General features: G+C 42.1%; 1 protein-coding gene across 1 annotated transcript; it reads left to right on the top strand.

Annotated features, from left to right (window-relative positions):
* Window positions 1-27,306, top strand: CCDC168 (coiled-coil domain containing 168). The gene is made up of 4 exons (XM_072976634.1): window positions 1-336; window positions 464-497; window positions 596-629; window positions 5,042-27,306. Exons 1-4 carry the CDS (start codon window positions 13-15, stop codon window positions 27,225-27,227), a joined length of 22,578 nt encoding a protein of 7,525 aa, XP_072832735.1. The 5' UTR covers window positions 1-12; the 3' UTR covers window positions 27,228-27,306.
* Window positions 27,307-27,427: the final 121 nt, after the last annotated feature.

Raw genomic sequence — 27,427 nt, 5'->3', positions numbered from 1 at the left:
GGCAGAGTGTTGATGAGATGGGCATATCACCTTTTTGTGTTTTGGGGCATTCATAATCAAGGACTTCGGAATGAGATATCAATCTATGTTGCATGTTACATAAAAATGTCAAAGCAATTTTATTTCTTTAAAAAAGTGGTACAGGGTGAATTGGAAGACGATATACTTTTGACATTATGGGAACTTCTAGAGACCTGGACTTCTCAAAATGACTGGATGGCAATCTTCTTTATAATTTTCCTCGTAATTATTTTTGAGATCGTGCTCATAAAGATTTGTACATCCTTTCAAAAGAAGCCTGCACTTCCAGAAAAAGACCATTCAGATGCCCAGGAGGTAAGAACAAATGGTAGATTTCCTTTTCCCCCATTTTTCAAAATAATATGTAAGAATAACTAATAAAATTGTGAAACTTTGATACTTGTATTATTCCTCTAACATTTTATTGTCTCCTTTGAAATAGAAAGAAGACAGCTGCCTGAAAAGCATGAAACCTGGTAAATGTCCTACAATTTCATATGTTAACATAAAACTTGTTCAGCCTGAGCTTCTCCCATTGGTGCTCTGACATTTTTTTATTCCCATTTATCTCTAGATAATTGGTCGATGCATTCATCTTCAGAAGAAAAGTAAGTGATATATTTTGAACTTAGATGAAACAGGTTGGTTTTTTCTATTCAAAATTACATTTACATCTGAAGTACAGAAAAGGGCTTTTCCATCTGTATAGAGGACTATAGCGTTCAACATCATAATTCAATCTAACTTTGATTTTAAGTGGTTGCTCGTTCCAAAATGTGTTACTGTTTGTTAATATATTATTGAAATTATCCTTCCAGGTAGGTAGTATCATTGCTGTTTTCATAAATGAGGAAAATAAAGCTAAGAGAGGTTAGGTGGCTTTCTTCCCTAGTCCAGTCCTCTCTCTCCAATACATACAAATAATCACCAGTTCTGATAATTCAGTGAAAACATATTCATTTAGCACCTGCTGTGAACCAAGCAAACCCTGAGCTAGGTGCTTGTGCTGCACGAGTGATGTGAAAGGAGTTTATGCAGTCAGAATTCATCAACATCCTAAGGACATGTGAGTGCTTCAGATTAAATACTGACCTCCCTACTCTTGTTGCTATCAGTATTTTAATTGTTTTCATCAAAATCCATTCAGCAATCATTAGATATCATTATACAATGGACATTGTGTTGGATACTGGGATACGAATAATAAGACAGTTTCTGTTTTCAAGAAGCTTAAATTCTTGTGGAGGAGACACAGACATAAAGGATGATGGCTTGCAGTACGGTAACAGTGATAGAGATAAGATGAGAATTTAGGAGATACCGAAGCTAGTATGGGGGTGTTGGGGATGGCTTCATGAAGAAAGTTATACTGGAGCTGAATTTTGAAGGATAAGTGAAAATTAATCAGAAAAAGACAGTGAATTAGAAGGATGAGACAGGCATTACAGGACATGAGCAGAGGCACTGTGACTATTTCAGAGTTGCTGGAATGCTAAGGATGGGTCAGGGAGAAGTGGGAGATGAATGTGAAGGAACAGGCAGGAGTCAGATCATGGAGGACTTTCTATACCCTGTTATAATTTTGATATAAAAGGGCTTGAATATTAGTAGAAGCTCAAGCATAAAAATGGTTAAGGTTGCATTGCATCAGAGACTGAGTGGGTTATGTCTTGCTAATGAGATAGGAGAGAAGAGAAATGTGGAGGGGTGGGCAGAGAGAAGGGGGAAGGAGGCAAAATGGTGTGAGGCTCAGGACTGAATGTCATAAAGGACGTCAAAGGATGAGACCACCACTCAGCATCTGCAGTCAGGGAGAACCACGCTGGCCAGGCATAGTCTCAGTGAGCAAAGCAAGGTGCTGATCTTACATCCATGGGCTTTCGGGATTGACTTCAGCCTTAGAAATGTGTTCCTGGGAAAGTCTGTCGTCTATTACCTGATTTTCAAAGATTAAGGCTGTCACTGACTGGTTGGTTTCAGAACCCTATTTCCTGAAGCAGGTTATCATTGATAGATAAAATTGTTTAAAAGGAAAAGGAGGTTTGGTGTTTCTCTGTTACTGTGACTATAGGATTATACTATGACTATATGCCATTGATTGATTTAATTGATTTACAACAACTTCTGGTACTTACTTGTTGCCATGGGTATAGAATTGTCAGTCTTTCCCAAGGAGTGTGGGGAGTTCTTTTTACATTTTCAAAGGCCATTTGAGATCGTCTGATGGGGAAGAGACCAAAGGACATTTTAAAAATGGAGAGACATGCCTAATAGTTAAGTGGGAGTTGTCTGTATTGCTATAATTAACTTCCTTCTACATCTGCCTCCAACGTTTCGTTAAAGTCAGCCACACTTACGAGTGGTTTGTATTTCCCCCCTCATTTAACTTGAAGAAAGAGTTGGGTCGTACGAATGGGACAGCGTGTCAAGGGTTAGCAGGCAGACACTAGAGGTGAAGATAGTCACTCGGCAGGTATTCCTGAGGGCCTACCACATGCCAGGCATTGCTGGAGGCTCTTGAGAGACACTGATGAACAAAATAGACAATACTTCCTTACATTTTAGTCAGAGGGGAATCTGATAAACAATGATATGATAAATAAATCATACGTCACAAGGTGGTAAGTTTTATGGTAAAACAAAAGATACACTAGGATAAGAGGAACCAGGATCCCAGAAGTAGATGAGGAGAGCTAGGTTGCAATATATATGGTGGGATTTAACCAAAGCCTTGAAGGGATGGGGGAGTTAACCAAACAGATAGGTGGAAGAGTATTCCAGACAGAGGAACAACTAGAGCAAAAGTCCTCCGGGAGAGTGTGCCTCATGTTTGAGGAACAGTGAGAAGGCCAGTGTGGTGATGCAGGGTGCGCAAGGGGCTGACAAATAGGGATGAGGTTAGAGAACACGTGACCAGGTCCTGGTTGGGCCTTGCAGGTCATGTTAAGGACAGTGGCTTTTACTCTGAGTAACAATAGGGGATCACTGTAGAGTTTTGCACAGGAGAATGATACATTTTGTCTTACGTTTCTAAAGGATTTTTCTGCCAGCTGTTTTGAGAGTAGACTTTATTGGATCAAGGGTCTAAGCCGGTGGCAGGCTATCGAGAGTGATCCAAGCAAGAGATAAAATTCACTTAAACCAGGGTGGTATTAGTCAGGGTTCTCCAGAGAAACAGAACTAATGGAAGATAGATAGATAGATAGATAGAAAGAAAGAAAGAAAGAAAGAAAGAAAGAAAGAAAGAAAGAAAGAAAGAAAGAAAGAAAGAAAGAAAAGGAAAGAAAGAAAAGGAAAGAAAGAAAAGGAAAGAAAGGAGGAAAGAAAGGAAGAAACAAAGGAAAGAAAGAAAAGGAAAGAAAGAAAGAAAGGAAAGAAAAAAAGGAAAGAAAAGGAAATGATAGGAATTGACTCGCCTGGTTATGGAGGCTAGGGTGTCCCATTATCTGTCCTCTGCAAGCTGGAGAACCAAGAAAGCAAGTGGTATAATTGAGTCCAAGGCAGAAGTCCTGGGTGAGGGTGGGGTTTCCAGTGCTGGTACCAGTGTCAGAGTCCAAAGGCATAAGAACCAGGAGTTCTGATGTCTGAGGGCACGAGAAGATGGACGTCCAGCTCAAGAAAAGAGGGAGAATTTGCTGTTTCTCTGCCTTTTTGTGCTGAATAGGCCCACAATGGATTGGATCATGCCCACTCACACTGGTGAGGGCATATCTTCTTTACTCATTCTGCTGACTCAAATGCTAATCTCTTCTTGGATCATCCTCACAGGTACCTAGAAATAGTGTTTTACCAGTTATCTGGGCATTTCTCAGCCAGTCAAGTTGATGCATAAAATTAACCTGTCACATAGGTAATAAAGATGTGTATACAGCCTGTATATTAGATGTTAATAAATACACTAACAGTTGATGGAACTTGAAAGGCATTTAACATATTTTAAATATTCACACTCAATAATTTTGTGTTATCCATGAAAAAAGGTAATCAACAGTTTAGTCTAAAATACTCTAAATTCTAATTAGCAGAATCCAAATTAATGAGATTTTGCTGTATAAGTAAACTTTTAGAAAAAATGATTATTGTGATGATTCTATAAGTTACTTCATGAATTTGTTTATGATAAAGCGTTATTTAAAAGTAGCGTCAATCTTCCAGTAAAGTACAAGATAGTCTGTGTTCCCTGAACAAACAGCTACCAGAATTATCTGACCTAAATTACCAGAATTTATATGAGTTTCAGTTTATGGTTTTAGGCTGCCTTTCCACAAAACAAAGCTTACGTGCATCAGAATCACCTGGTGGGCTTGTTAAAACTCAGATTCCTGGGCCCCAGCCTCAGTGTGTCTGATTCAGTAGGTCTAGGGCAGGGCCTGAGAGTCTGTACTTCTAATAATTCAAGTGGTGCTGAGGCTGTTGGTCTGAGCATTGTTAGACTGAGCCTGATCGTTTGAGAGAGAAAGAATGTTGAAGAGTCCACTTCCATGATCATGACTTCAGCCCCAAATTATGCTGAGAAGCACTGCCCTAAAGTATAGGCTTTTCTCTTGATCAAAAACAAACAGCTGTTAAAATAACCTGGACTTATTTATAGAAAGCTATCGTTAATGGTATGGGACATTCTTCTGTTGTGCCTCCTAAATTTCTGTAAGAATATTTTTATTCTTGTCAAAACTTTCGTGCAAAGAACAGAAACAAACTGGTATTCCTTGTGAAAGAATATAATCTTAACCTGCAACTTTGACTGTCAAAATAGACTTTTGGACAGCTTTTTGAGGAAGAACTCCTCATTCTCCTAGATATAAAAATAATTTGCTTCACTTTGTCAGTGGATTGATTTATTAAATGAATGGAACTAGGTAATGAATTGTTTTGTAATATGTATAATGACTTTCCAGTTGCTGTCTGTGTTGAGCTGTGTTTTCATATACTATATTGGGTTTCCTTAAATCTGGACGAGAGTTCTTGTATGAAATATGTCCTAAGTGACAACTCGTTTACACACTGTCTTCTTATATTTCAGAGCTGATGACTTTTCAGAAAGAACAATCACTTCATCACTTGCATCTGAAGAGAATGAAGGTAACTTTGAAGGCAGTGTTTCACCAGCAGATGAAACAATACGAGCAAGTACCAGTGAAAGTAAATATCAAGTAAGTCACTTTAGTGAAAGTCACATGCCATCTTCAAGTGGGACTAGCTCGTTTCTGTCACTGTTCCATTCAGAAGAAAAGGAAGTTTTTCTAAGGCACAGAGGGTGTCCTAAAAATGAACAGGAAACAATACAGCTTTCATCAAAGAAATTATTTTCCATAATGAAAAACAACAAAAATGAAAATGTAATGTTCTCTTCGGACTTCAATTTTTCAAGAACTTCTAGAATCATCATAGAAAGTGAAGATCTAGACATGGTTCCGTGTCCTTCTGCCCACTTACTTCTTTCTAGAGACCAAGTCAGACTTCTAGAAGAAAATGTGAGAAACCAAATTCCTTTAAAATCCAGAGCTACATTAGACAGTAAATCTACCTGTGTGTACCCAAGATCTCAAGAGCCCTTGATTCAGAATCAGCAGTCTGTTAGAGTGGACATTTCTGCCCAAACACAAGATTCTTTTCCAGGACAAAAGGCTGTTCAGGATCAAGGTTTTTTTGAAGCCCAATTTACTAGTCAAGCCCGACAATTTGTTAACAACCAGGAATCTGTGAGCAGCCAGCCGGAGATCGAGGCCAAATACTTTGCTCTGCCTCAAGATTTGATGAGGAAACCACCTTCCAGCAGCACACAAGACTCCTTCCAGGCCCAAGATACGGACAGGAGCCAACATTTGGTCAAAGTCCCGTATCCTGTTGAGACTCAAGATTCAATCAAGGGCCTAGAGTCTGATAAAAAACCCTTAGATGAGGCCCAATATCCTATCTGGTTTGAAGATCCAAATAAGAATGAATATGCAATCCAAGGGCAAAATGCTATTTTTAAGAATGCCAGATTTCTAGTTTTAACTCTAAGCCCAGATTCAGTTGCTAAAGGGTTAACACAACTAAAGAGGGCAAAGACGAAGGGCCAGAAACAAACTGCTTCCTCAAAAGTAAACCAGTGTCCTGCATACGGCTCAGTGCCTCTTTCACCTACCACGAACAGGCAGAAAAACAGAAGAAAAATATTACACAGTAAAAGTAAATTTAGTCTCAAAGTTCCACCTCAAAGGTCAAAGAAAACACCACGGTCACGGGTACTTCAAATCACAGTAGGTCACACTCCAGAACGTTGCAAGTTAAGACACAAGCATGACACTCAGAAGAAAGAATTTCATCACAGAAAAGGTAAAGCAGGTACAGCCTTGCATCTTATTTATGTTTTCAAGCTTGTTCTTCCTTATATTAGGAAGTATTCCAGGAAAAAACTAGTGAAGTTCATGCCAGGTTTAACAGGGTGTGGACATTTTCTGCTGAAGCAAAATAAGTCAGGATATGCAGAGAAGGTCAACAACACAGGGTCTCTTGAGAAAAGAGAAACCTCAAGCAGCCCTAAAAATGGGCAGCAGCATGGCAGAAACAATACTGGACTAAAAAGCATTTCACCCAAAATTCCACCTCAGCTAGAACAGTCTTTCAGGGACGATACTTATCAACAAAAAGCATCATTAATAGAAACAAACTGGAGGAATAAAGGGTCTCTTAAAGACCCAATTATACAAGCAAAGGAAATGGATATTGCAGAGTTTTGTGTCCCAGGCAGTGAAAAAACATCTGACCCAAATATTGCAAAGCATGAGACACCTTTAGAAGAAGCTATATCAGAACCTTTGCAGAAATTTGTTTTCGCTCCCAAAATGGAATTGGACAGAAAAACAAAAACATGGGAGGACCTAAAAAGTGCAGAGAATGCACAATTTCCACTTTCAAGTGAAGAGAAGTTACCAGCTAGTACCTCAGAAATGCAAAGGAGCTCTCCAAAGGGAAATGCACAAAGACAAAAAGATTTTCTTGAAATTGTTCTGGAGTCTTCAGATGTCAACTTGCTCATTTCACTAGGAACCAGAAAGCATAAAAGCAGTGAACAATTAGCAGGTGCAAAAATTCAAAAGAGTATAGAAGACGTAACTGAGAAGGAAAAGAAACCATTAATACTTAGAGTTACAGAAGATGGTGACCTGCGTGAAAGTGAGGACCTGAAATGCACCCCTGGAAGCAACACAAAAAATATGCAAGATCAAAGAATATCTGATGTGTTTCACAACACTACTCACACCACCATCTCTGAACCACTGCCCATGGAAATGCAAAGCAGATTCAAAACCAAGACAGATACATCAAGAATGAGACTTAGTCCTTCAGTGGTAAAGCAAGACAAATTACCAGATGACAAGAAACTGTGGAATGCAAAATTCATTGTTGTGAGACGTGTGTTTAAAAAGCCACAAGACCATGATAGAGAGGAAGAGCAACAGGCTTTACAAGAAGCAGTTCCACAGCTGCCAGAAGGTTTCAGGTTCAGCCTACAACTAGAGCGGAAGGCCAAGGATGTCAAATTTGAAGCAGGACAGAGCAGTTCAGAAAGCAGAACAACTCAAAATAAAGAGCGAGAGGCACAGTCACAAACTCTTTCCCCAGAAATGATTTTGGGGACTAGTCCATGCCCCACCATGGACCCACTTCAAGCTGAGAAGGTGAAGCAGAGCACAGACAGACCTCCCGGCAGGGAGACTGCTGATCCAGTATGTCCTCTTACTGCATCAGAGAGCTCACCAGCTGGCGAAGTTTTAACTGAAACCACAGAATGTGGCGTCCCATTTGGTGGAAGCCCCAGAAAGACACCAGGTCATCAGATGGCAGAAGAAAAAGAAGACTTCAGAAGAGTTTTATCTGAAGTTGCCCTGGCATCTTATAATATGCATGTGCTGCCTTCATCATATTTTAAAAGGCAGAAAATCAGAAAAAAATTATCAGGGATGAAAGGTGCACTCAGTCCCAAACGTGTAATTATACAAGTAAAGAAGCCACCAATACGTCATCCAAGAAGACCGAGAGGTGATTTTAAAATCATAATTAAACAAATACTGCAAGATAAAACTGTGGCAGATAAGCTTCTGAGCGCCATTTACCTTCACGCGTCTATTTTGCCTCATATGAGAACGTACAGCAGATTAAATGCAGAGAATCTCAGTCATACCCAGCTAAAACAAGAGAAATCAGAAGTTGAAAGAGAAGAAACATGTTCAGATACCATTAATAAAGGAAAAGACTCTGGAAACACAAAGGAAGATGCTAACTTGCAAGATGAAGTGAGAAGGGATAAAGAAGTGTCACCGGAAGCAGTCCTTCAGGATAGCTGGGGCCTCAGACTGGATGCTTATCCAGAGAAAGAGCTTAAAACAAAGAAGGAAATGCATCAACCAGTCACCTTTGCAGAAATCATGATGGAGCCTATTTATTCCACCATAACAGATCCATTTCATGCTGAGAATGTGGAGAAAAGCCTACCAACACAAACTGATTTAAGATACACTGCAGATTCTGAGACGCCTCCTCCAGCATCAGAAAACTCACCAACGGGAGACCCTTTAAACCAGACAGGAGGAAGTGATGTCCCAGATGATGGCAATGATACAAGAGAAAGGGGTTACTTTTTTGCAGGAACAAGGTCAGCATTGCCCAAAGATTTGCCAGCAGTTTCCCCAGAGACTTTTAATTGCCACATGCCTGCTTTGTCTCATTCTAAAGTGAAGAAAAATGGAGTAAGATTCTCACATATAGAATGTACAGTGAAGCCCAAGTCTGTACGTATGAAGGCACTGAAGCCCTCAATTTCAAAAATATGTAGTATCACAAGTCATAGAAGGAAGCTAGAATCTGACTTTAAGGCCAAGTTTGAAAAGATCAACCAAGCTAATGGACTGGTATATGAATTTCTAAATACCCTTTACTCTCCTGTGCGTAGCGGGTTACAAGGAGAAACAAACAGCTTCTGTCATGCTCAGGTGAACTTCCAGGAACTGGCACATGAAGGGAGACCACAGTATGTTGATTTCTTTCTTAAGAGTCATACCTTCCATGACAGAGGAGAAAAAGTGGAAGATGGAGAGGAAGAAGAGCAAAAATGTTTGCTAATAACAGCTCCACAGCATACCCAGCACCTCTGGATCCACGCACATCAGGGGAAGAAGACCCATCTTGCCGAACCAGACCCAGCACTGGACTGTTTAACCCAGAAGCTGCCCATTAATGAGCAAGATATGCAGCATCAAACATGCTTTACACGAACTGCTTTGCAGACTGACCTCCAGATGAGTTCTAGAGAAACCAAGGGACCCCAGAAGACCAACAAACCAGAAGATGACATAACATTCCCTACGGGTCCGGCGATTCTGCCTCCCGAGACAGGAAAGTCATCAGTTGACAAACCTTTGAACACTACAACAGAGTGTGACTTGCCATCTGGTGGAAACCCTAAAAGGGAACTAGATTCTTATTTTGTGGAAAAAAATTCAGAGTTACCAGAAAATTTGCAAGTGACATTCCTGCAGTCTTCTGATTCTGTTGAACACTTTGTTTCTAAATCTAATAGAAAGAACACATTAAAATTAGCAAGGAAGCCAAAAACAGTGAGTCGTAGATATAGAACTATGAGGGAAGAAAAGCCATCAATTTTGCATATGCTTAACAGCAGGCAGAACAAGGAACTGCAATACAGTCTTAAAACAAAGATGAAAAATCCACAGCAAAATAAAAATATAGCAGGTGCATTTTTGGATTTCATTTACTTCAAGGTGCCTATTTTGCCCAACACCAAAAAGAGTATCAGATTAAATATGGAGACAGATATGCAAAGGGTAACAAGACTTAGTCATATACAGCTAACACAAGAGAAATCCCCAAATGGAAGAGAAGTATGTTGCCCAGATTCTGTCGATGTGAGTAGTTTATCTAATAGTGTGAAAGATGGGAAGGAGGAAGCAGGGGAACACAAAGATTTCCCAGCCCCAGGGAATAGCCAAGGCTTCGTATTCAATATATATCAGGAGAGGGACCGTGACCTTGTCAAGTCGGATGAGGAGCTGAAACAACCAGGAAGTGTAAGTGTTCAGGGACCACCACAAATGCGCTTTGCACAGACTATTTTGAGTTCTACTTCAGGCCCTACGTTGGGTCAATTTCAATTTGGAAAGCTAGGAAGTTCTACCAGGGTTTCACCTCCCAAGTCAGGAGAAGCAAAGACTGATGAAAGAATGTTCTCTGCAAGGGAATGTGGTGTCCCATCTGATGCAAACCATCAAAAGGAACAAGCAGGTGGAATTGAAAAGAAACAGACAGCAGCTTTAGATTTCTGGGTGGCTGCTATACCTGTATCCAAAAGCAAGAGAAACTTCAAACAGTCTTCACGTGTGAAAACCCTAGTGAATCCCAAATGTGAAATTTTTAAAGCAAAGAAACCATCCATTTCATACATGTTCAATATCAAGGGTAGGGCGAGCCCAAACCATAGAAAAGCACTGGGACGTAACTTGACAACCAAAATGAAGGAGGTGGATCAAGGTAAAAAAACGGCAGGTGACATGTACTCCCTCATGACCATTATACCTGACGTTAACAGGTATCGCAAGAGAGAAAGAGAAAAAGACATGTTAGGAGAGAAAAGACTCTTTTCCAAACAAGTAAAGCAAGAGACAGCACCACAAGAAGGGACTCTGACTCTAGATGACACCGAAGAAACCAATTTTCACGATGAAGAGGAAGAAGAAAGTGAACAAGAGATGTTCCTAAAAGTACTTCCACAGCACAGCCAACATTTCGTATTCTGCTCAGGCCAGAGGAAGGAGCTTAACCTTCACAAACCAGAAAATAAGGGAAGTGGGAAAATTCTGTTTGTTACAGAACAAGACCTCGCACCGCAAATGCCACCTACAGATCCGGCGCAGGTAGAGGAGCCAAAGAGAAGTCACCAGACGCAAAGTGGCGCCCTGAGTACAGTGGACTCAAACCTTCCTCTTCTCAAGTCAAAGGAACCACTCGTTGGTCAAGTTTTAACTGATACGGTGAAATGTGGTCTCCCAAGTGACGGGAGCCACGGCAGGGACCTGCGCAACCAGGTTAAAGAGGAGAAGGCAGAGTCCCACAAAGCTTTGCAAGCAGCTGTCCTGGAGTCTTTGGATATCTCCACACCCATTGCACCTGAATCTAAGAGGCAGAGAAAGACGTTTCCACGTAGAGCCTTAAAAAGTAAAATGCATCCCAGATGTGTTACTATGAAGGCAAGGAAGGCACCAATTTCACAGGTATTTAATATCCCGCGGAATGGTGGTCTAAAAATCCTACATCCAACAACTCTGAAATCACAGATTATTGACCTTTTAATTCACATAAAATACTCTGGGATCCTGGAAAACCTCACCGCAGAGGAAAAGGAAGGACTAGCCCAAGAATTACCAGCAACAACTCTGGAGTTTTTGGATATATCCACACTTGTTTCAGCTGTGTCGAAAAGAAAGCAAAACAACGTAAAACTTACAGGCAAGAGAAATAAAATGAGTCCCAAATGTGTCACTTTGAAGGCAAAGAAGGCACCAATTTCCCAGACCTTTAACTCCAGCAAAGGTGGTGCCCCAAGCCACAGGAGGCAATGGGAATGCAACTTCAAAACCATGACAAGACAGGGTCAGTCTGTGGCAGATGTCATCCTCAATGCCATTTCCTCCTCCATGCCTGTTTCACTTGACGTGGAAGAGCATAATAGAATAAAAATAGAGACGGGGAGGCCATGGAAGAGGAAATTCAGTCATGAGCTGCAAGAGCGAGGGCAGTCACCAGGCGGAGAGGGAGCCTGGGGGGCCCATTCCAGGGAGAAGAGGGTCTGGGCTGCAAAGGTCGGGGAGGAAGTCAAAGACTACGGCGGAGAAGCAGCCCCACGGAATTCTCAACACTTCACTGTTCATGCTCATAAAAAGGAGGAGCCTCACTTTGTGAAATCAGACCTAGAACGGAAGAATTCAGCAAGGAAAATAACCCCAGAGTCACTTACCATAGCTCAGGAGCTGCAGCAACATGCGCGTTTCATGCAAAATGTGTCGCATTCTGTTTCCTGCTCTGTTTTGAATTTACTGCCATTTCAGAAGCTACCAAAAAGAACAAAAACCCAGAGAGGCTTAAAAGATACAGGGAGTTTAAAGATTTCATCCCCAGTGACAGAGAAATCAATCAGTGAATCTTTAATTGTTATAGCACAGAGTGGCTTTCCATCTGGAAGAGGCCCTCGGAAGGAACTTGCTAGTTCTGTGCCAGAGGGAAAGATGAGGTTACAGACGGGTTCACAAGTGAGAAGCCTACAGTCTTTTGGTTGCTCCCGGCCAGCTTCATCTAAAATCAAAGGGTGGAGAAACGCAGCACAAATCCCTGAGTCTGGGACTGAGAAAGCACAGATGGCACCGGTTTTAAAGACAATTAACATCACTAGGTCTGGTGCCCTGAGCCGTGGAAAGGAACAGGTCCACACCTTGGATGATGTGGCCAAAGAAATACCTCAAAGTATGTCAAATATATTTATGAATGCCTTGTTTTCACTTACACCTGTTTCACCTGCCATCAAAACACATGAAAAACTGAAAGCAGAGAAAGGCCCATTTAGGGAAAAAAGCACGTTTTTACAGCTAAAGCAAGAGGAAGGGAAAAGACTGTGTAAATATTCCTCTAATAAACGGAGCACCTCAAGCGACACACCAGAATCAAGATGGCAGCAGGAAAAAGAAAAAGAGGGCAACGAAGTTTTATTCGAAGCAGGTCTTCGACCCCTGAATAGGACAGGAAGTAGAAAAGATCAAATTATGCTTATCACAGAGCAAGATGGGCAGCAAAAAATACTGGCTTCAGAAAATATATTGGAGTCTCTCTGTTCTCCTCTGATAATTCCATTTCCAACTGAGAAGCTGACAAAGACTGTCCCACCACAAAAAGACATACTCCATAGACTGAGTGAGAAGACAGCATGTCGGAAAAGCAGGCGAGCAAGATTTGATGGTCTTTTCACTGGGGAGGCAGAGTATTGTAGTCCATCTGCTGGGAGCCCCACAAAGAAGCCAGATGTTTCCAGTGCAGTTTCCCTACCGTGTGAAGGAGAAGAGGGAGACATAAAAACTCAAAAAGGAATAAAATACACAGCCGATCAAAATATCCCACCTCCCAAGTCAGGAATGTCAGTGCTTGGAGATCCATGTGATAAAAGCGCCAAAAGGAAAGCAGGTGGTCGTGTTGCCAAGAAACACAAAGAGTTGCAAAGAGATTCGCTAATAATATCCATGCTGTCTGTCTTAGCTGAGTCTAAAAGGCATAAAAGGGCATTAAAATATCTGGAAAGGAAAGATCTTTTGGGTCCCAAATGTGTAACCGTGAAGGCAACGAAACCTCTTTGTTCACAGGTGCTTAATACCACTGAGCACGGTAATCTATACAGTAGAAACGAACAGGAATGCAATTTAAAATCTGTGATAAACAACATGCAACAACATCAAAGTACAGCTGATGCATTTTCATCTCCCACACCGGTTTCAACATATAACAAACTAGATATTGAAATGGATGGCACACCAAAACCAGAGGCAGATCAACCAAGAGTTCAAATACACACCCGCACCCCTCCAGAGCCAGAGAAATCACCGTGTGACCGAGAGGCATGGGAGGCCAATCTGACTGATACACAAAACCAGTCCAGCAACGCAGTGAAGATGACTGTGCAGCGTGCAAAGGCAGAGAAAGACATCCCAGAAGTGTTAGCAGACTCAGTTCCACACTGGAGCCAACACTTCCATTTCACTTCCTACCATCTGAAAAATCTTGGCTCCTGCAAATCAGAATCTAAACTGAATAGTTCAGAAGGCAGAAGCACTTGGAGTTCGTCTTGCGCAGTGCAAAATATGAGGCAAGAAAAACATGTTAGAGAATCTATTTTGGAGCCTGTTTCTAGGAATGTCATGAATTTTATTCAAGTACAAACACTGAAGAAAAGTCTTCATGCTCAAGAGAGAATAAAATACATGGTAGGTCTAAAGACTCCATTTCCAGAAGCTAGGAAATCAGAGACTGGCTCCATACAATGTGGTCTCTGGAATGGAAATCCTAGGAAGAAATGGGATAGTCCTATTTCTCAGAAAAAGACATGGAATCAAAGTGACTTAGTAAGAACCATCTTAAAGCCTTTAGATTTCTCCAGCCTTTATTCGCCTGAACCCCAAAGCCAGAGTTACGCATTAGAGTTTGTAGAAAAGAAAAGTACAGCGAGTCCCAAGCATGTAACTTTGGAGGCAAAGAGACTACTCGTTTCACAGTTGCTGAATACCGCAAGGTGTCTTACAGGAAACCATAGAAAGAAAAGGCACAGATTTAAGCACAAGACAAACGAGAGGCAATGGAACAGGAGCGTGAGACAGACATTATTTCATGCCACGGAGGAAGCTAACATTTCACCATCCAAGCTAGTGATCGATAAGCTCTCATTCAATACAACAGTAAGGGATAATCTGTTTAACAACAGAACACCTCACAGAAATCTGAATGGTCATATCACAGAGGAAAAGGCAGAGTTGGAGAAAAAGGAGATGAGATTTAACATCGAGAAACAGAAGAAGAGGTTCCAGCAAGGCAGAGCCGAGGCAGAGTTAGTTCTCAATACTCTCTGTGACTCTGGATCTATTCCATCTCAAATGAAAGAGTTTATGGAAGTAAGAAGGGAGAAAGGCAGGCCACAAAAATTGATACACATTCCTCCGCAGCTGAAGCTGGAGAAATCACCAAACAGAAGACAAACACAGTCCCTTGTTAAGAGTGCTACGTCAAGAAATATCAAAACCCTGAAACAGTACATTAGAGAGCAAGGGGAGAACTACCGAGCTGCTTTACTAGACCTTCCCCCACAACGTAGGTACCAGCTGGTGATTAGCCAGCAGGTGAAGAAGGAGCCCGACTGTGTCAAGTTCACAGTCAATTTGAAAAGAGACGTTTACCGCGATCTCCCTTCACAAAAGAGGGAACTCAGTCGCACTGCGTCTGACATCTCAAGAATTAGACCACATACAAAGCATGAACTCCTCACTGAACGGAGAGTAAAGGAAGGTGACGCAGATGTGGTCCGACGTTCAGCTTCAGCTCCACAGGGGAGAGAGGTATCAGGGAAAATGGACATCTCCTTAAGTCCAAAAGGACATGTTTTGTTTCTGACGGAGTTGGCTGCTTCTCCACAGAAGACACACAAGGAGCAAGAACGGCGGGAACGAGGAAGTATTTCAGTGACACATCTGGAACCTGTCGCCTACCCCACTGTGGAAACTCCTCATTCAGAAAACACAGGAAAGGTCGCTGAGGAAGATGCGTACCTTGACAGAAGACATGCTTCACATCTATTTGGAAGAGAAGGAGTAAAAGAAACTGCTATCTTACAAGGTTCAAAACGATATAAATTTCTTTGTACACATGGAGAGGTCCAGCAAAATATGTCTGCAGTGCAGAAAGGAGAGATGAAACCAGACTGCATTTCTGCAAGCATCCTGGATTCTGTATCTTGCCCCAGTGGGGAACCTCTTCAGGTAAAAGAGGCAGCCAATGCAACAGGGAAAGAGCATGTTAGCATCCCTGTAGATTTGACTGTAAATCCATGGAGAAAAGAGAAATCAGAGGGAACTGATATTCTATTAGAATCAAACGGACAGAAAATCAACTTTTCCAAAACACAGAAGGCAGAGCAACAAAATAGTTCTAAACAAAGTAAAGAAAATATTCTGGAATCCATGTCTTCTTGCATATTGCATCAACTCCACACTGAAAAGCTAAAGAAAGAAATCTCAGCCAAAGGAATGAGTTCAACAGTTTTGAGCCCAATGGTAGAGAAAGCATCAAACAAAACATATTTTCCAGTGGCTCCAACTCCAGGCTCGGCAGGAACTGATTTGCATACCGGAGGAAGAAAAGAGCATCGACAAGAAAGTACATGCAAGGCTCTACCACCATCTGCTTCTCATTCTTTGGTGGATAGACTCCAGGTTAAATTGCCAAGGGTAAAGAAAGCATTAAAGGAGGCAGAGAGTGCAAAGTACCACGCTTCAGATACAGAAGGAATTGGCTTGCTTTTTTCAGGAAAAGAAGAAAAGCAACCAGAATATATACAACATATTTGCCCAAATCTTGCTTCTCCCTCTTTGAGAGATGTATTTCAAAGTAAGATGCCATGTAAAAAGCAAGCTTCGGAAGAAGTAGCTAGCACTATGCATGGCACCCCAAGTGCAGAAGGAGCTGGTTTGCTAATTACAGGAAAGGGATTACAGCAACAAAAACGTACGAACGAGGCTCTTCTAAAGCCTGCGTCTCACTCGCCAGCAGGTCGACTGCACATTAGTACCTCAGTGCAGCGAGTAAAACTGGATGACACCAATATGATGCACTGTGAACATTCAACTCCGCAGGCTAAGGGAGCATTAAAAGGAATGGATGTTACTGTTGGATATACTCAAACAAGTGAAAAGAGACAACACTTACCCAGTGCGGAACAAACACAGCAGCACCTGTTGGTTCCCTCTCAGAATTTTCTGGAGCATAGGTCCTACCCTCAGAATGATCCCTGGTTCCTGCCGCAGTTAGTGCCTCCGGCCAAGGAAGCATTATCAGAAGCAGGCAACACGTCGAGCAGGACAAAAGGATCAGACTTGATTTCTAAAGCTCATCTGAACCCTGGAAGTGAGTATGGCCTGGAATGGGCTGTGCCCTTGATTCCTCCAAGGCAAACAAAAAGACAAAATACAATGCTGCCTTCAGAATCATTCAGTGAAAATATAAAATATCAGGATGTCTCATTTCCAAAAGGAAAGAAAGCATCAGACGGGGCACAGGTAATTGATTCAGTATCACATGGTAGCTCCAAGCGAAGAGAGAAGGCACAATTATGCAAAGCATATCAAAAAAAGGTACAAAAAGAGGTGTGCCTACCTGGATTGTTTTTACATTCTCTTTCTGTCCATTTGCCTCTTTTGCCTGAGAGTGAAAGACAGAAGAGTGACATAAAACAAGGACTTAAGAAAGGCGTAATATGCCCCGAAAGAACTTTGATGTTTAAGAAATCAGTCTCTTCAGATACGTTTAATACTGCGAACTACAGAACCCCAGGCAACAGACCAGAACTGCAGTGGGAACTAAAAGAGAAGATGGTAAATATGAAACATAAAAAGGTCAGACCTGATTTGGTTGTGACAAATACGTATGAGTTCATCCCTTTTTCACCTTACCTCAAATTGAATAAAAAGATAATTGATGAGATTATCTCAAATGTCGTAAAGGGAATAAAACACCATATATCTCAGAAAAAGAAGGATAGAATAAAAAGAGTCAATATGAAACGGATAATGGATCCCAACGTTATTTTGAAGGCAAAGAAATCATCACTGTCACACACACACGAGGGAGAGGAATGGCCAGTGCCGCTGAACACTGTAAAAGTAGAGAGCAAGGTGCAAACAGGTAAAGGTAAGTCAGGTGTGAAACTGACAGACGTGCTGATTTCCTTACCATCTCTGTCACATCCTAATTTGAATTCAAGAATAAAAGTAGGAAAAGGTAAGTCAGGAATACCAAGGAGCTGCCTTCCGCCACTGAAGTTCCAGGCATCCTCAAATATCAGAAAAACATCATTTCCAGAGTCAATTAGTAGGGATAGTTTAAATGATATAATAGAATCAAAACAACATTTGCCACAGAAAAAGAAGGAAGGTGGAGAAGATACTGTGTATATGAAGGATATGGTGCACCGCAAATGTGCCACTTTTAGAAGAAAGAAAAAGCTTTTTAAGCTTACACCGCGTGGACAAGAACCACAGTGGAACAACAAAGAACAAGAGGAAATGATGCAGGGAGATACAAGTGGTCTAGATGTAGTTCTGAACAAGCCCCATGTTTCCATTCCTTCTTCATCCCGCCTAGAATGGGGTCCTGGATTAAAAGAAGAGGCACACATGCGAGGAGTAACAGGGCTCTGCTTTCCATCACTGACCCTCCAGGAATTATCAGATGCAATGATAACATGTGAGGAGCCAATGGGTGACATTTTAAGCAGCATAAAAAGAGCAAAATATTTGCCACAGAAAACCGAAGATAAAGTGGAAATGAAAGAAGAAATAAGGCTTCACAAAAGAATAGCTTTGAAGGCGAATCAGTCTCCGACTGCACAGGAGTTGCCCTTGAACATCAAAGAAAAAGAGGAAAAGATGCAGGAAGATTCGGGTGAACAAGTTGGGATTCAGAGAAGACCGCGCCTCTCTGTGTCTTCTCCACCTTACTCTGAGGTGGACACAGGAGGGAAACAAGAAGCAGTCGTGCTAAGAAAAACAAGATCCCCCTTTCCACAACCAGAGCTCCAGGACTCATCAGATACAGGGAAAATAGCATATAAAGAGTCTACCTGTGGTGATACGGAAGAAGAAGAGAGAGTAAAAATGGCGAAAGTCGTACCTTTGAAGAAAAATAAATCACCAATTTCACAGGAAATCCAGTTGGACATCAAAGAGCAAAAGAAAAATACACAGAGAATTAAAGGTGGACCAGGTGTGGTTTTGACCTGTACATCCCTACCTGCTCCTTCAACTGGAGATGATGTCTCAGATGATGTGAAAACGGTACAAGAGTACAAGCCCCAGAGAGGGGAGGACGGAGGGGAAATAGCAAACATGAAATATAAAATATACCGCAAAGGCAGCACTCCCAAGGCAAAGATATTACTACCACTTCCACATTTTCCCAGTTCCCCCGGGGGGTGTGGCCCCCAAATTAGAGACATGCAGACAAACATAAGGGGAAACCTGGGACACGTACAGGACAGAACAAGTGAACGAGATGACGTTCTGGCAGGACCTTGTTTACCTCAATTTAAATTAAACAGAGTTGCAGAAGGCAAGGAAGGGAGCCAAGGAGTAGTGAGACCCTGCCTTCCATCCTCATGGCCCAAGGAATCATCAGACACAAAGAGGTTAAAATATACGATGTCACCTGTAAATGGTATCTCAAGAGATTCAAAGAGAACAAAATACACGGCACAGAGAGAAGAGAATGAAGCAAATATTTTTGAGAGAGACCTAATGCATCCCAAAGGCTTAGCTTTGAAGGCAAATAAATCACCCCTTTTCCATGTACTCAGAGCGAAGAAACTGCAAGTCAACATTAAAGAGCAAGTGAGAAGGGGGCAGGACGGTAGCAAGCACACAGTTGTGCTTCTGAGCAAAATTTGTCCTTTTGTCACTTCTTCAGCTCATCTGAAGTTTGACACAATAAAAGAAGAGAAAGGTGAACCAGGAATAATAAGGAATTACGTGTCACCTCTCGAGCTCCAAGACTCATTGTCTTCAGTGCAGACGGCACCTACAAAGTCAGCTGACAGCCAGAGAAAAGGAGGAAGACTGCATCCACCACCGAAAGAAAAGGCCGGAGTGCCAGCAGCAGCCCTGACCACGCGCCCCAACGGCACAGACGTCAAGGCAGGGACAGCATCGCCTCCTCACGTATTCGGTGTTGCTGAGCCCGGTGCCCGGAGTAGGAGAAAGGAACCACAGTCGAGCACTAAGAAGAGAGTGGAACAGGAGCAGGGAAGAAGCGGGGACCCGCACGTGGCTCCAGCAAAAGCTCCTCCTTCCTCGCCTTATCCATCTCACCATAGACTGGATGCAGGAACCAAAGTAGACGCAGGATCCGCTCCTTCCCAGTTACAGCTCCCTGAGTCATCAGGTGCAGGGGGAGTCAGATACGCAGATCCCAGTCAGGGTATCAGCTCATGTAATGTCATAATAAAAGCTAACAGACACGCGCCATGTAAAGAGGCAAAGGACAGAGTCACAACAAAAGGCGGGAGAGACAGACGATCCCCCCAAGTAACAACTTTAGAAGCCCACTCGTCCGCACTTACCCATCTACTCAGTGGAGACAGGCTGCCTCCGGATGTCAAGGAGCGAGGGGAGGAGGTGGTTCTGAGGGAAACGCGGGCTTCCTTACCTTCTCTATCTGACCTGCAGCGGGGCCCCAGCACAAACCAGGAGGAAGGCGCAGAAGGAATAACACAGTCCTGTTTTCCACCACTGAAGATTTATGATCCATTCATTCCAAGCCAAAAAGCAGATACGAGGTCACTTATGTTGAAAGAGGAAGACAGACTCAAAACAGATACTGAAGACAGAGTGCTCCCAGTCTCTCTCTCTCTGGATCAGAAGGCAGAGGAGCCACCGCTTTCACATCTACTTGACACCAAAAAACCGTGGTGGAAAATTAAAGAGCAAGGGCGAAGGGTACAGAGAAACGACACTGAACTAGTTACAAACCTGAAGAACATTTGTACTTCTTTACTTACTCTACCATGTCTTAAATCCGATGCAGTGGAAGGAGAGGGGTATGTGATAAGAATTACAAAACTGCCTCTCCCACAATCACAGTCCAAGGAATCAGCACACACAATGAAAATAGAATATGCTGAAACAACTGATGGAGAACTTGCAAAAGATGTAAGAGAGATAAGAGAGCACATGCTACAGAAAGAGGAGGAGGACAGACAGGAAAGTGTGCATATGAATATTATCGTGGACCCCAATAATACGGGTTTGAAAGCAAAGGAATCGCTTGTTTTGCTTACATGCAATCCAAGTGAGCTTCAGTGGAAAACTAAAGAGCAAGAGGGAGAGGTTCAGGGAGCTAAACGGGAGCCAGGTGACCTAACGCTGCCTGAGACTTGTATTTCTAGGCCTGCCCACCTTCACCCTCATGAAAATACCAGCATCAAGGAAGAGAGCGTGCCGATATTACCAAGATCCTCTTTTCCCCCAGTAAACTTCCAGAAGTCACCAGGTTCCGAGGAAGTGGTACATGTAGAGCCAATTGCTAGTGATACTGCGGTCAGTCCACGAAAGGAAGAACAACATATGTCCCAGAACAAGGGAGAGGATGGAGCAGAAAGAGGAAACCTCGTGTTCCCCAAACATCAAGAAAAGGAGATGCAAGAAACTAAAGCTGAACCGGGTATGGTTCCCACCACATCTTCTACTTGGTTACCATCTCTCCCTGCCCTCAGCTTGGATAAAGAAGTACAAGTAGATGATGAAATGCTAGCACTTGAAAGGTCTGTTTTGCCGAGAATATCAAATGCAGGGGAAATAGTGCGTACACAGTCAATTAGTGGTGATATCGCGAAAGACGTTCAAAACGAGGAACAACCTATGCCTGAGAAAGAAGAGAGGGTCAGGGAAAGAACGGTAGATACAAGGGGTCCAACACACACCACAGAGATAACTTTGAAGTCCAAGAGAATACCTCCTTCATATGTGCTCCATAGGACAGAATTGCATCTGAACATCAGAGGGATAGAGCCAAAGAAACAGGAAGGTCAAGGTAACCCGCCCAGTATGATGCTAAGAAAAATGTATGTTTCCATACCTCCTACTGAGCTGAAATCGGATCAAGGTACACAAGTAGATGAAGAAGGGCCTGGAATGAAAAGATCCTCTTTGCAAAGAAAAATACTTGTTTCCAGACCTCGAATTAAGCTGAAATTGGATAAAGGCACACAGGTAGATGAAGGAGGGCTTGGAATTAAAAGATCCTCTCTGTTAAGAAAAATGTATGTTTCCAGACCTCTAATTAAGCTGAAACTGGATAAAGGCACACAAGTAGATGAAGAAAGACTTGGAATTAAAAGACCTTCCCTGCTTCCACTGATGCTTTCAGCATTATCAGATGCAGAGAAGAGAGCAGATTCAAAAGGAACTGGAAAACAACACACGTCAGAGAAAGAAAAAAAGTATGACATGAAAAAAGTAGACATGCGGATCAGGATGCATCACAAAGAGGGAAGACTTTCCCCAATTTCACATGTCCTTGGTACAAAGGAATTTGTGTTGAATGTTATTAAAGAGCCAGGGAGGCGTGTACACAAAGGTAAAGATGAACCAGGTGTGGTTCTGACAAGGACTTTCCTTTCTATCCCGTCAGCACCTCTTTATCTAGATTCAGGGAGCAAAATGGACAAAGATATGCCAGGAATCACGGGATCCTCTTATCCACAGCAAAATCTCCAAGAATCATCAGAAATACTTGTTTCCAGACCTCAAATTAAGCTGAAATTGGATAAAGGCACACAGGTAGATGAAGGAGGGCTTGGAATTAAAAGATCCTCTCTGTTAAGAAAAATGTATGTTTCCAGACCTCTAATTAAGCTGAAACTGGATAAAGGCACACAAGTAGATGAAGAAAGACTTGGAATTAAAAGACCTTCCCTGCTTCCACTGATGCTTTCAGCATTATCAGATGCAGAGAAGAGAGCAGATTCAAAAGGAACTGGAAAACAACACACGTCAGAGAAAGAAAAAAAGTATGACATGAAAAAAGTAGACATGCGGATCAGGATGCATCACAAAGAGGGAAGACTTTCCCCAATTTCACATGTCCTTGGTACAAAGGAATTTGTGTTGAATGTTATTAAAGAGCCAGGGAGGCGTTTACACAAAGGTAAAGATGAACCAGGTGTGGTTCTGACAAGGACTTTCCTTTCTATCCCGTCAGCACCTCTTTATCTAGATTCAGGGAGCAAAATGGACAAAGATATGCCAGGAATCACGGGATCCTCTTATCCACAGCAAAATCTCCAAGAATCATCAGACACCCAGGAAACAGCAATCAGAGAGTCAGTTAGTGGCGACAGTGAACTGGTTAAGAACGCTGAACACTCGGTTCCAGGAGAAGAGGCCAAGCGACAGTGGACCTCCAACTTCATGATCAGCATCCAGCAAAGGAGGGAGCCTCCACGAGTCAAATCTGAAGGAGATCTGAGTGAGTTAAATTCACAGCATGAGGGCCTCTATTTTACAGGACTTGGTACCATAAGAGGTGGGAAAAGGCTGGAATATTTCTTCACAGGGCAAGAGGCTCAGCGAGAAAAATACAGAACAGCACATTTTACTACGTTTCTTTCCTTCCCCGCGATAGATCTAACTAACATTGAAAGTCTGAAGAATGAAACGGAAATAATGAATAGCCTGAGCCATAGAATAAGTCCTCAGGACTTAGTTTCACTGCCGAGGAAAATATCCAAGGAAATGTGTGCCACGCGTGGCACCCCTGTCAGTTCAGAAGGATTTTCTGCTTCAGAGCAAGATGCCCACCAACAAGAGACTTTATCAAAGGCGTCTCCAGGATCTGCAGATTCATGTAAATTTGATAAACCAGAGGAAGATGGACAAAATAATGAAAAAATAAGCGAAACGTCCCCTCCCAAAGTGCTGGCAAAGGAATCAGTTGAGAAAATGAGTATCACAGAGTCAAATGCCCCCCCGAATATAGAACAAGAAATTGTCACGGAAAAGCAAATGGTGCTGCGGTCTGGGAGTGGGCGGCAGACCAGGGTGGATTCTAGCCTTTCTCTGAAGATTCCACTTCAAAATGGAAAGCAGAGGACACCGCTAGAAATAGATGTGCATAAGCAAACTACAGTCTACCCTGGAGCACAAGTACTACCAAGAATGCACATGGATATTACAGAGTTTGATGCCCTAAAAGGGCAAAAAAGTCAGGCATTGTTTGTTCCAGAACAAAAGGAGCGCAACCCAGAGTCGCTTCAGAAGTCTCTTTCTTCCTTCTGGAACTTTCCACCTCAGTTTGGTGATCTGGAGGAAAAAAATGAAACTGCCACAAGCACAACTATAAATCTGGAGCAAAAAAAATTAGACATGAAAGAAGGGATATTAAAAATAGACACAAATATAGCCGTCCACCTGGAAGAGGACAAAATAGAAATGCACAAACGCACCACCGTCAATCTGGAGGAGGAGAAAATAAAAATGGACACAAGCAACACAGTAAACCTGAGCATGGCATCTCTAAAGGCAGAGGAACCACAAATCAAGGCTCAGGTCGTCACTCATATGGCAAACCACGACCCAAGGAAACAAAAACATAAAAAGGAACGAGAAGTGTCTTGCACAAAACAAAGCATTCAGCTACAAAATATGTTTCAAAAACATATGCTGGATTCATTTTATGCCTATATTCCAGTTTCTTCCAATTTTGGAGGTCAGAAAGGCAGATTAACAATAGCAGATGTGAAAAGAGAATTGAGCCCCAAATATTCAAGTATGAAAATCCCAAAGCATCCTGTTCTACAGATTCTAGGCAACACAGGACGTGGTACTCCAAGCAACAGAAAGAAATTGGAGTATAACTTTAACAGATCAAAGAAAATATCTTTGTGGCGAGAAGAAGCCTCAGGAATTTTTATCAGAAGTCTTTCTATTTCCATGATGAGTCCATCTCAGACTAGAGAAACAGTAGAACCTGAGACAAACTTAGAAAGAGCAAAGAGAACTTGTCTTTCAAAATTTCCGCATAAATCACCAAACGCTAGTACAGCTGTCAAGAGGGACAGCTCAAGCACTGTAAAAGAAGGCGACCAGAATTCTACAAGCGCAGTTCCTCAGGATTCTCAGCCCTTCGTGGTGGATGAGCAACAAATGAACAAGCTTCCTAGTGCCAAGTCAGAAGCAAACCTCAGCAGTGAAGCAAATCAAAGTTTAACTCCACAAACAAAAGAAAGGGTTGTTCCAGGCCATGACATCTCAAGCATTGTAAAAGAGCCTGACTTGCTTACGATCGAGCAAGAAAAGGCACCAAAATCCATTCAAACACCTACAGATTGTCCATTCATGCCTGAAGATCCAAACGAAAATGTGGAAACCCACATGAAAAGTACCCTCAGTACGAATATTCCCCCGCTGGGGGTAGAAGAACCACCGTGTGAAACTCAGCTGTTTGGTACCGCAGAGCATGCCCCACCACCTGGGGATGGAGATCAGCGTGAACCTGTACAGGTCACAGCCACACAAACGCTTCAGCAACAGAAAACTCCTCCAGGAACTGAGCCCGAAGCATCCCAAGTTAAAGGTAATGAAATAGAAATAGTGGCAGATAGTCCAAGAGCAGAAAGTTTACTTCCTCTTTATGAAGCAATTAAAGATGTCTTCGAAGCCCAGGTGAAAAATATGGTCCAAGACAAAATTTATGCTGATATACTAGAAAAAGTGGAAGACGATAAACCTGGTAGCTGGGAGGCGCCACCTTCTGCAGGGTGTGCAGATACAACGTCCACAATAACACATTCCAAAGTGCAGCCAAAGCCTATTGTAGAAAGTTTTACTTGCGAAGGAAAAAACAAGCTCACGAATCATTTAGAGTCAAAAGCACCTGAAATAAATCTGAATTTGACACCAGAGATGAGGAAACAATCCTTCCAAAGGCTCAGCTGTTATCCAAAACCGGCTATTTCGAAACATAACAGCTGGAGGCTCAGTCAAAGACATAGAAAAACGTGCTTTTTGTCTCTCAGAGGGATTGATACTGTAAAACTCACCCTAAAACACAGATACCAAAAAGACTCACCTCTTGTCAGCTGTGTGAAAACACTGACTGTTAATGTTTCGAGTGGCAGTGAGGAGATTATTACAAAGCTAAAGAGAATACATGCGCTAGAGAGTAGAACACCTTCATTAATTTCTGCTGGACAAATGCCATTGCCTTGTATTCTCCAAAACTACCCAGTAAAAGAAAAAGACAAACTTCTCATACACTTTTCTAGGAAAACATTGGAGGTTCAAATGAAAACCTTTCCCAGAATTGTAAGAGAATCTTACACAATGGCCAGTGCTCAGGATAGAAGGAAACTTTTATCAACATGTATTCATTCTGATGTCAAAGTACCAAAACGAGAAAACAGAATTTTGTTACTTTTTGAGGAAAAATCTCTTCATCAAATAGATCTTGATTTACGATACAAATACACTCGTTTTCTCCTGGGGCTTCCAGTCAAAAGTATGTTCCCTAAGCCGAACACACTTCCCAAACATATTCTTAAGTTACACACAGTTGCAATATGTAAAAAAGTGGACAGTAGTGGAGAAAGTGGTGGTCTTCCCATTGATACCGGACAGTTAGAACAACATATCTCTTTCAAAAAGCAAAGTCCCCGTGAAAATTCATCACTGATCAATACATTCTTGGAGCCCCAGCAGGTGTGTTCTTCTGACCCTGATCAACACAGCACAGTGCAGGAAGACACTACGGCTCTTTCAAATTTAAAATCTCACGTGCCTCCAGGGAAAGACAAACAATGTCACGTATGGTTTCAAGATACAAATACATGTGAATCTGCTGATTCAAAGACTTGGGAAAATGCTCATGATTTGGTTGATTCCCATTCAATTCAGAATTTTGAAGATTCTACTGATAGTCACACAAATACTGAGAGTTCAGAAACCTGGGGGGGATGCTCAGCTCTTGATGCACATGACAGTGAAGAATATGTGTTTTTAGAAGCCAACTCTTGTTTAAGTCAGGAATCACAAAATATTCTACTTGAATTACAGAAAGGCATGCCTTTGGCAAATCTCTACAGGAAGAAAAAAATCAAAACTGATCTGAAACCATTTTACACTGAAGATACAGGTTCCCATCATATTAGAGGCCGTAGAAAACATTCCTCAGTTGTGACACCACCTTCTTGTGACTCCCACAAAAGCAGGAAATATAGGTCATCCTCCAAAATGCAATCTCGTGACTCGTGTAACAGTTCCTTAACTACTGTAGATCTGTCTATATCATCTTCCATTCCATTCAGTGATGAGAAGCTTTCACAGACTACTAAGAGCAGAAAAAATTACTCCTTAGTTCCCTTAACGGAATCAAATATTAAATTACATCTTGCAAAAAGCCAAGGCAAACCTCGCAGGCATTCAGAAAGCAAAGAAAGAAAGAAGGCCAAATGCGATTCATTTAGAAAGAACAACATTCCTTGGGAATGTGACTACAGTTATACACAGAGTAAAGAGAAACGCACAAGAAAGAAGAAAGAGCGTGATTTTGAGTCAGAAAGATCGGATTATTTCCCAGGTGAACATAAGTCAGCCTCAGAACCTCCTCCAGAGGACAGCGACTTCCTTTCTGAAGGAAAACCAAGCCAGCCATTTTTTTATGCCTGTATACCGGCAGACTCACTGGAGACTATACCCAAAACCATTCGCTGGACTATTCCTCCCAAAACTTTAAGGAAGAAAGACTTCAGAGTCCCCATGGTGGCCAAGATTTCAAGTTCTTACAACCTATGGAGTTCATCCAAAAAGTTATTGGGGTCACTGTTAGAGTCCTTCAGCCTGGTTCGTCAAAAATGATTTTACCACATTAAGGTTCATCTCGAGGGAAAGGTGTCGTGATATTCTGGGAAAAATAAAATCATATAAAGTCAAATGATTTCCTTGTGAAGTGTCTGCTAAACTGATGCCTTTTATTTCTGCAGTAGATTTGCATAGTTCTGGAAGGAGTGGATGGGAAAGTTGATGACTTTGGGTTTGGGCCAACCATGCCTGAGATC

This window comes from Vicugna pacos, chromosome 14, assembly GCF_048564905.1.
Source record: "Vicugna pacos chromosome 14, VicPac4, whole genome shotgun sequence".
Taxonomy (NCBI): Eukaryota; Metazoa; Chordata; class Mammalia; order Artiodactyla; family Camelidae; genus Vicugna; species Vicugna pacos.
This window is presented reverse-complemented; position numbering and strand designations above follow the sequence as displayed.

Bases quoted from the DNA above. Each gene is read 5' to 3' on its own strand.
- CCDC168 (XM_072976634.1), top strand. From the start codon at position 13: ATGAGATGGGCATATCACCTTTTTGTGTTTTGGGGCATTCATAATCAA. The intron at 337-463 runs GTAAGAACAAAT...CCTTTGAAATAG, and splicing joins ACCATTCAGATGCCCAGGAG to AAAGAAGACAGCTGCCTGAA. The intron at 498-595 runs GTAAATGTCCTA...ATTTATCTCTAG, and splicing joins CCTGAAAAGCATGAAACCTG to ATAATTGGTCGATGCATTCA.